General features: G+C 38.6%; 1 protein-coding gene across 8 annotated transcripts in view; it reads right to left on the reverse strand.

Annotated features, from left to right (window-relative positions):
- nab (NGFI-A-binding protein homolog) overlaps positions 1 to 7,603 on the reverse strand; it is a 182,290-nt gene extending 174,687 nt beyond the window's left edge. For 5 of the 8 annotated variants that reach the window (XM_083141249.1, XM_083141236.1, XM_083141229.1 and 2 more), the window contains exon 1: positions 6,620 to 7,603. In XM_083141249.1, coding sequence (XP_082997375.1) covers positions 6,620 to 6,809 — 190 coding nt within the window. In that variant the 5' untranslated portion in view covers positions 6,810 to 7,603. The remainder of the gene's footprint in view (positions 1 to 6,619) is intronic. The other 3 variants (XM_083141255.1, XM_083141242.1, XM_083141216.1) reach the window with 1 other exon arrangement.
- Between the last annotated feature and the right edge of the window lie 3,058 nt (positions 7,604 to 10,661).

The following is a 10,661-nucleotide window of genomic DNA, read 5'->3' on the forward strand; positions in this document are numbered from 1 at the left end:
CTATTAATATGCACTTATCACTTACGCCATATTAATAAATTACGTTTTGATGCGGTATCAATGTGTGCATAAACATTTAAACTAAACTCATCAGTGATGGAACAGCCCTTAGGTTGTCGAAGCTTGCCATGTGTTTTTTATTGGGTGACGGGTGGTTGTTTTCTTGTTTCCCAGACTGGAACCCGCTATTTCAAGCAGCTCCCGAACTCTACCAGCGATGCAGGGTCAACACCGAAGTTGAGAGTTCGCACGCGTGATCGAACCCGGGTGTTACTCTATACATGCCAAAGATGTATTTAGTGGGGGTCCAGCCCCCCCCCGAAATACTTGCTAAAATTAAATAATGAAAATATACTTGTTTAGCATTTGTTATATATTCGATAGTTATTTACTTCCGCCGAACTTATTGGAAGGCAAGGAATTGGGATCGTACGGCTTTGAAGAATACTTCCAAATATTTATGCACACTACTATACTTATGATAATATAGGCTAAAAATATTAATCAGGAACTTTACTTTTCGTCAATCGCCCTTTTTGTTATTCAATAAATAATCAGTTCTTTATCTATTTGACATCAATTTCCTTACTGCAGGGCAGTTGTTTTTACACAAATGTTGGCAACTTCGACTACTTGCAAAATAGATAATGAGTACGTGCCGTTATATCTATATTATTTTACTATCTTTTTACCTATTCATGTAATAATAACAATACAATACTAATATATGCGTTTGTACTTTCGCAGTTCTCCCTTACATGAAACTCACATGATTTATAACCAGATAGTGCTGTCTCGACAGCACGATTCACGTGTTTTAAAATATGTATTATCGTTTCTCCTTCTTGATATTACAAATTACGCTAACATTTTATACCGTTAACGAAAGCGTTTCCAATATATTATTTCCGATTCACTTACAGCCAATATTTCAAAAGCCATCATATTCGTTACCCATATATCTTTGAGATAGCTGGAAATGAGAACTAGGTGAAACTCGATCGATAGTAATGTGAATCAATATTATAACAACATGCATACAGTGCAAACTAAATCAATTAAACATGTTTACATTGTCGCGTCCTAGAATTTTGCAGATAAGTGATTTGAGTGAGTGAGTGAGTGGAGGTTATGCTTTCTAGTTTTTAGTATGAGTTGGTCCTACGTTTTGCTATATTTTTCTGCATTCCAAGTTTTGTAGAAAAAGTGGGCAAAAGGGGATTGGCATGCTATTGTACATATATTGTGCGTATATTCTCAAGTTTTTCTACTACAAAAAAAATTATGGTATTATATTTTTAATTCGTGAGAATGACAAACGACAAATTTAAGATACTCGCAAAGTGGCACGTTGTATAAATATAAATATTAGGTATTGTGGTCACTACTTTCCATGTGAACAGTGAACACAATTAAAAATAACTCAAATAACCTTCTTCCATCACTCTGTTGTTATTCCCGAGTTAAAACTCTAAATGTGTCAAGGATGGGCAACGTCCCCAATGGAAAAGCGACTGCCCCCTCCCTTCGTGAACCCCAGTTTTTAGGTAAACTATGTCGACTATTATAATTTCATCATTATTAACTTTTACAATTATTATTAGGGTCTAACTTTCAAACTTTCCTGAGGATCTTTGTGTATACTCTCATCTGCTACAACGCCCCCCCCCCCCATCTTTCCTCAGTCTCCATTTTTCTTCTGGAGCAGTTACTGTTAATGCCTTCAAAGTCTTAGAAGAAGATTTCTATACATTCGAACACATTTGAAACAAATTACAACCACACTTACATTTGGTACAAGCATACTGAATGAAATGTAATTTGCAAATAAATAAATAAATAAACTTTTTTTAAATATGATATCTGTCTATACGAGAAAATTATGTGAAAATGAGGAAAAATAAAGAAGCAACAAAACTGGGCAATAATACACTATAAAGTATACAGTATAAATAAAAATGGCGATTTGGATTGTTAATGGAATTGTAAGAATAGATTGAAGAAAATAGGCTGTGATGTGATGTGTTTAAATATACACAGTTTGTAAGATTTCATGTTATGATCAGTTTCATTTATTCAAATTACTTTTAATTGTTGTTGTCCCGACACCGTTCGCTTGATCCATTATTGCCAATGAATTTCACCCACCAAGAATCCATTTTCGGTTACATCATAGATGAGAACTGATATAATACGACTTTGTCTAGAGTTTCTAAGTGTTGGGATTGGAAAAATGTTCAAATGGATCCCAGGAAATTTAAGAGAAAGTTCGGTACTGAAAATATTAAACTTTTAATTTCAGATTATCGTAAAATTTATATTTTGGTGTTAGGATTACACAACTTGAAATTATATTTTTGGTTGTGCATTTAAATTAAGAACAAACAATTGTTATTACTGTGACAATGTCACATCATCTTATAATTTGCATAATGATGTTTCATATTTATTGCAAAGTTTATTTGGATTTTCTCACAAAGATTGCCTAATACTGTCAATAAAAGAGCCTACTTATTTCATGTGAACACTAAAAGCTGAGAATAATGTAATGATTAAGTAATGCATAGCTTATACCTTCTGACAACATAAGCTAATTTAAGAACTTGTCATTTGTAGAAGAAACTTTTGTAATCAACCTTATGACCTGTATTGAAAGAATCTCCCAGTTTAAACCTACCATAAATACCAACACAAAATCGTCGCCTAGGTAGCCGATCGCTTTCAATGCTGGACTCGCCATCTCGTCAACTGTCCGAGGTTCGAATCCTGGCGTGGGCAAGTTCCTTAGTGAGTGTTCTCCGGCCTCCGTAGCGGAGTAGGTAGCACAGCGCGCTACGACGCCAGATATTTTGGGTTCGAATACCGGCTGAGCATTCATTGTGACTTGTGAGTGTCCCTTCATCAATTTCATTCTATCATCACTCCTCATCTTCGCGATAAGCCAAAACTGGCAGAAGAGTGAAGTAAAAGAAACCAAATGAATCAAACCTGAGTGAGTGTTCCTTCATCATTTCATCGTCAGACAGCATTAAAGAAGCAGAAAAGCGACGTATTTTTTTTTTAAAAAAAAATATCAAATTGCGCGGTGTACAACATACCATACGAAAACCACGGCCTTTTCTGTTTTTTCCACTGACATCCAGTGGAATGTGTGTGTGTATTCTTAATGATTGGCTTTATTTTACTTCGCATTTTGTGCTACTTTTGCCTAATTTGCGAAGATGGGGATGAGTGATGACATGATGAATACACACTCACAAACATCCATGCCCATGCCGGGATTCGAACCCGGAACCCCTGGCGTCGTAGCGGGATGTGTTTCCCACTCCGCCACGGAGGCCGGCCAGGCCCATAGCTAGAGGTGGGCAGGTGGGGTAACTGCCCCCCCCCCCCCCCTGAGAGCCTGCTATGCCCCCCGTGAAAAATACAGAACACATTCCTACCTGGAATTCTCACTAATCTTTACAATTATATCCTATATTGCTCTAGCAACATAAAGACACTTATTGATTTTGTGATTCATTAAGGTGGGATGCCGTATTATGTCGTACCAGGATTGGGGGGAAAAAATCCCTTCCAGATTCAGACTTCGGGAAATGATTTCTCAATTTTCAGTATCTAGAACAGTTGTGACATTTTGAGTATTCTTGTATTAAAGGTGCCTAATGTGTTCGGATGTTTTTCTTGGATGTGTTGCTATGAACTTGGAACTGCTTAATTTTTTGTTTCCCAAGTCTACCTTTTGGTAATAGTGAAAAAGATTTGGAAGAGGTGAAGAAAGAGAGAGAGAGAGAGAGAGAAGGGGGCAAGGAGAGAGAGAGAGAAAGAGAGAAGGGGCAAGGATAGAGAAAGAGAGAGAGAGAGACTCTTCTCGTGATTCATGTGGTAGAGAGAGGGAGTGGGTAATTGATATCTGTTACTTAGCGTTGCTTTTCTGCCACTTCTAGCTAATCGCAACAATGAGTGATGACGTGAAATTGATGAAGAGACACTCAGAAACAGGGTCCCAACCAGAGGGGGGCAGGGGGCATTGTCCCTCCCGACTTTGGACGGAAGTCCATTCTAGGGGAATCAAACATTGAAGTAAAAAAAAACAAGACTAGGAGAATCTAAGAATAACAAGACAATTTTATACTCATGATGGAATTAGTTTTCACGTGTTCCTTGCATTTTTCTTCCAGACGGCCAAGGGCACTTGCAAGGGGCACAGAAGGTGGGATATTTTCCCTCCTCGATTTCAAATTTTATACAAAGAAAAATACATTTCGTAAAATTTTCTTGCTCGCCTCGCTCGCATTATCTGCTATTCTTATAGTCATAGTTCAAAGCCATAGCTATGGGGCTGCGGGAGTCGGCCCTGGGAGCCAAACGATTTATATGAAAAAAAATGTTAAAGAGAAAGCCATGGCGCCCCGTAAAATAATTATTTCTATGTAACTTAATATGAAATATTAATGATGACACTGTAATCCAATAAGTCATTGATCAATCAAGGAATTCCTATTTGTTTGTCAAGTGTCGAAAACATGTAGCTATTTCAACTCTAATACATAATACAATTCACACAATATTTTTCAAAATGGTTAACGTAACCAGTAGGCAAAGATTGTCTGTAGTGATGCGAGAGCCTCCCCTTTTTAATGTTTTAGCAATGTATTACAAAGTTTTAAACAATTCATCAAAGTGTAGATAATATGTAACCATTATTATTTAATTCGTTCGATTTTCTTGCATAACAGAACCCAATGGTGTTGTTGGATTCTCGTTAGATTCCTTTGTGTGTAAAAATCTTGCCTACTTGGAAACTAGAGGGAAACATTATGAAGCACGATTTATAAAGGGCTCCCTTAATCAGTTCTGCAGAGAGCCCCAAAGCTGTTGGTACTCGTATTAATCGTCTATTAACATTATCAACCTGTAAATATCAAGTAGATACAGTCCCTATTAGCCTATTTATGTTAAACTTTATATTTATATTCTTTGGCAATCCGGAAAGGTCATTATCGAAATATTGCTATTTGATGTTGCTGGAAGTTTTTTTTGTTCGTTGGACTTTCAAGAAACCATCCCTTTTCTGTTAATTATCTCTTTTGGGGAAGGGGGCAAGTGCCTCTGTGTACCCTGCTATATATGCCAATGCGACACAATATATTAAAAAATTGCCCCCTCTGGATTGACTTCGCCCCCCCCCCCCCCTGTACGGGCCTGGGGCCGACGTGTATTTTTAAGGGCCTGCAGTTATCCTTACACGATATAGCAGACTTATGGCGATTTATAGGAACTTTGAAATTTATATATACAATAGTAACAAATTTCTAGATACCATGAAATTCTTTTCAGTCAAGCGGTAAGATTTTGTGTTCTTGCAGAAGACGCTAAATATATAAATACATTCATTATGCAATTAGAAGTGCCTACCATCCCGATCAATGATACTACAAAAAGTTTAAAATGTTTTCACCGATACTACTTAGACTAGAAGAAATATTTATATTTTCTTCCCAACCTCCTGGGAATAAATATTTGAAATTAGTAGGCCAAAAAATGAGTGGGAGTCACCGCCACCTACACTGGCTGTGAAAGAGGACCTGTGAAACAAGTCGAGCTCTGGCATATAAGTTGGGTTTAAAAAACAGGAGAGCATGTCTATTAAAATATGTATATAAATTTATAGTTTTCATATAAATTCATATATTTTACAGTTTCGCATAGTTTTTAATACTTATAGTTCTATAGAAACTTTGAAAGTTATTATTCTTGGTTTTTCCTCATCAGTATTGTTTCCGTGATTATCCACATTTACCATTAAAACAATCTATTCTTGGTTAGTGTTTCTATTTGTCATTAAAACAATCTATTCTTGGTTAGTGTTTCTATTTGTCATTAAAACAATCTATTCTTGGTTAGTGTTTCTATTTGTCATTAAAACAATCTATTCTTGGTTAGTGTTTCTATTTGTCATTAAAACAATCTATTCTTGGTTAGTGTTTCTATTTGTCATTAAAACAATCTATTCTTGGTTAGTGTTTCTATTTGTCATTAAAACAATCTATTCTTGGATAGTGTTTCTATTTGTCATTAAAACAATCTATTCTTGGTTAGTTGTATATAGCTATTTTTTTAAATTGTTACTATAGAATATTGCGAAAGCCCAAGAAATTATCCGCGTTAATTTGACGCTAATATTTGCAATTTAACGATTCAATTTCCTGGAATGCATTTAGAGGAAACAAACTAAACCGCAGATGTTAATTTCTAAATATATTTTAAAATATAAATTTTTACCATCCAATTATTTTCCAGTCATCATGGTCCATTCACAATAACATTTCTATTTAAATATACACGCGGCCAGACTTAAAAAGTTTATTGAAATGGAATTATTATTATTGTATACAATGATAGATTTATCATGCTTTGTATATTTGTAATACTCATGTCAAGTGTCCGGTCAAGTAGTTCTCGGAGGTTTTGACTGCCCAAAAACTCTACTTTACCGAACCTAGTTAATGAAGTCAAACGGCAAGCAATGTGTATTGGCCGGTGACACCAGGGCACCGGGTTCGGTGCTAGCTGCGACAGATGTATAACCCAAGATAATAAAAGTTCAGCTACTTACTTGTCCCGTTGACATTTCGGCTGAGTATCTTGTTGCCTGTGCTGGGCAGAACTCCCGAAGGTCCTGGAACAGGCATGACTGTGGGGGGGATGGGGCTACGTCCCGCTGCAGGGGGTCCGGGGGTTACTGACGACCCCCCTTCTACGCTGCCAGCACCGGGACAGTGGTTCATATACTCCCTTGGGTCCATCAGGCACCGAAAACGCTACACCATCCCGTCCCACTTGGCTGTCTATCACCTGCACCAACGCGTCGGCGATGGTACGCACATGAGGAGAAGTCGGTGCGGGTGTTGGTGGCACAACAAAAAACACACAAAAAAGCACACAAAACACACTTCAGGCCAGGTCCAGCGCGGACGCACTGGATGACTGCAGTCGGCTGTTTCGATTATGCACTCACGAGCACGAAACAAAAAAGGATCGACGTGTTTTGACAAAAACACACAAAAGTTTTCCCTTCTGGGCAACAGGTACGTCGGTAGATGTATCGTTCAGTCGGAGGTTTGGCGCACAAGAGCGAAGTCCACGGTCGTCTGAGGCACAGTATGGTGGTCAGTCCTTCGCAACCATCAACTTTTTAAGACCTCTTTTTTCGCTCCGCACTCTCATGCTGCCTGTCTCTGACTAGTCGAAGCGCACTCTGATGCCAGCTTCGCTCCTTACCGCTCGGCCAATAAAAAACCTTCCCAGGGAAGCGCGGATGCAGCCCGTCTGATTCATGGCAAGCTCCGTCGGTAAAAAAAGAAGAAAAACTCGCCAAGATTCAATGAGGGCGGGGAGAGGGGGGGAAGCGAAAAAAACCAACGACTATAGAAAAAACCGGACTCTCGCTGCATTCGCCTGCCCCCTGTCGACCGAACGGACAAAACACTGTGCTCGGACCAGCGTGCACCACAACCACCCCTATCCCCCGACTGACCGGCCCACCCCAAACATGTTGCCGGGAAACAGGTGGGCCTCGGGGCGGGGCCTCAACCCACCCACACCAGGCCTTGCGATGGCGCCACTGAACATAGGGGAAACGCTCGCCTCCGAATTCGGACGTTTCCGCCTACCGTCGGATTGACTCGGGGAAAAACTGCAAAGGGAGTAAAAAGTAAAAGGTCCGAGACGTGCAAAAATTAACGTTCGGTGCAACAAATCTGCCCGTAACGATGTTGGCGGTGTGGGAATACGCTGTAAGGAAAAAAAGAGGCTATTTATGCATGCAGAGGCAATTAACCGTTGGTTCTTCATGAACGCATGTGACTCGACGCAAAAGAACTAATCGTATTCTTTCTTTACCTTTCCAGATGTATGTTTTGCTATTAAACAAAATGCATTTCCCCATTCACTCATTGGATAGTGAGCGTCTGAGCGAAGATTGGTCTTGTTTACTTCTTACTGCCGTTAGATAGGTCCGCACCATTGGTCAGATGAAAATCATACAGAGACCCAGGCGCGGATGCACGGAGAGGACGATAGGGGCGATCGCCCCTCCTAACTGCCATCTTTTTAAATATAATATCATACAAAATATTTATCAAAGCTTTTAAAGTTTAATTTAAGTCCACTTGATGCTCAGAATGGTTAATCGGAACTGGACCTACAGTTTAAAATTGGATCCGAACCATGGGCGTCGCCAGAAATTTTTGCAGGGGGGATCGAGCAAATGATAAAAGTTGAATAGTAGAAAGATAATAAGTATTATTACTGCGGTTATAAATGTTATTATTAGAGCCCGGAAATTTGGCAAAATGCCTCTTTTTATCTACTGCATATATTGATAAAATTTTTCCGGATATACGTTTCTTATGTTGTTTCGAATGTTTTAGAAGCCTTTTCATTTTGCCTATTTTGCCTATTTGGGACCCCACTGCCTATTTTTAATTAATTAAAAATTAAATTACTTTATTAACTTTTGCACGTCTCGTTCAAGAAAAGGCTTTAAATGTTAGGGAGATTTTTTTTCATAAAGTTTGTTGTGACCTCTCACCTACAACTGTTATTAGAATTTTGAAAACTGTGGAACCATTTGTTCTTTGGATGAAATGGTAGAATAGAACCTTGTTCCTGTATTTTTCACTCAATATTTTCGATCTAATGCATTTTTACATTGATTATTCAGTTCGAATACTAACTAAATTAACTTTATTTCTGTTTTTAACAATAAGAGTAACAAACTTTTGACTTTCTTGTATCTTTAAATGAACGATGTCAATTTCCAGGGGGATCCACCGACCCGTTCGACCCCCCTCCCCCTACGCCCATGATCCGAACCACTGTGCAATGTAACTGAAAAGGGGATCGAACCCGAGACCTCTCGAGAGAATAGCTTTTTTTTTGTTTTCTTTGTTTCTTCACATTAATCGTTCAACCGTGGCAATAGGAGATATAATAAAGACATACAATAATAACCATCTTCTCCAGATATGGACAATATAATACTCTAATCTGTAGAAGGTTGAAGTCACTTTGGTTCTGTTTACAGTACGATATATTGTTTATATAAAACAGTGCAAGTGTAGACAGTGGCGAACCCAGGATTTTCGAAAGGGCAGAGAGTTACGTATACTTTTCTTAGTGGCCAGTCCTAATTTTGACATCTCTTCCTGCCTTTGATGTTCTTTCTTTTTAAGGAATACTGGGCCAAAGGTGGGTGCCATGGCACGCCACTGACTGTAGCTTAGAAAACAATCTCGGTGAGCAACTGGACTGAATTTCGCCCCTCCCAACTGTAACTTCTGGATCCGCCACTGCAGAGACCGCATGAAATTGAAGGGATATTCCTCATGGTTTCCTCCCAGGCCTGGAATCAAACCTTTTTTGAGTGTGTGTAGAACCAGTGGCGAACACTAACTTCGGAACAGGGAAAGGGGAAGCTGAAGATAAAAGACACTTACCTATACTAGGGATGGCCAAACCGGGTATATCCCTATATCGGATAATTTTCTATCCGGATATCAGATAGCCTACATTGATATCCGAATTATCAGAATAGGCCTATACGAAATACCCGAATGTATGCTTTATCGGTACAGTTTCGTCGTGTATACGTTTTACTTGGTCTTCGAATATTCTTTTCTTTGTTATCGTATTTCTCCTGTACGAATTCTCTACAAACCCAATCTGTCTGATTATGCGTTTTACGGATTTTCCGCATATTTTAAAAAAAAAAGTTCAACTCTTTTCCCCCCTAAAACATATGTGGCTTATTAAATTCAGTTTAAATGTATAAAGTTTTCCGCCGTAACAAAAAAACGTTAAAGATATACAGATGTAACATTTCCAGTTTGGTGTCCCTATACTTCATTTCGAATTATTTACTTAATTTCAGACACCATTCTTAGAAGAACTTGAAAACGCAAATAGCGATCTGAATACACAGATTACCTGAATACTCGGGTATCAGGAATAACCTATTAATCTGGCATTCGTTTCGTATTATCTATATTATCTGGATATCCAAATTATCTGGTTATCTTATAATTTGAAATCCGGACAGTGGCGTGCCCAGGATTTTTGAAAGGAGGGGATTAGGTATTAATTTTTTAGTAGTCAGCCCTCATTTTGCTGCATTTGATGTTCTTCTTTTAAAGAATACTGAGCCAAAGGGGGGGTTATAACCCCCACCAACCCCCCTTGGGCACGCCACTGTCCATAATTAGGATTTTGTGGCCATCCCTACTCCCTCAGATTTTAAGTGTGTGTGTGTGTGTGTGTGTGTGTGTGTGTGTGTGTGTGTGTGTGTGTGTGTGTGTGTGTGTGTGTTGTGCTTCAAAGTAGAAATAATAATAATAAACCCACAGTTATTATGCAAAATATCTTTTATAAACTAAAAAATAAACCAATTTAATTAAATTTATCATCATCATCAACAACATTAGCCTATTATTATTATAATTAATATCATTATAATACCCTTGGATATATTTGAGCCACGGTAGCTCAGTCTAGACGGTCTCCGTGGCGAAGTGGTTAGCACAGCGCGCTACGAAGTCAGGGGTCACGGGTTCGAATCCCGGCTAGGACATGGATGTTTGTGTTGTCCGTAACGAGAA

This window comes from Lepisma saccharinum, chromosome 1, assembly GCF_977018435.1.
Source record: "Lepisma saccharinum chromosome 1, izLepSacc3.1, whole genome shotgun sequence".
Classification (NCBI taxonomy): domain Eukaryota; kingdom Metazoa; phylum Arthropoda; class Insecta; order Zygentoma; family Lepismatidae; genus Lepisma; species Lepisma saccharinum.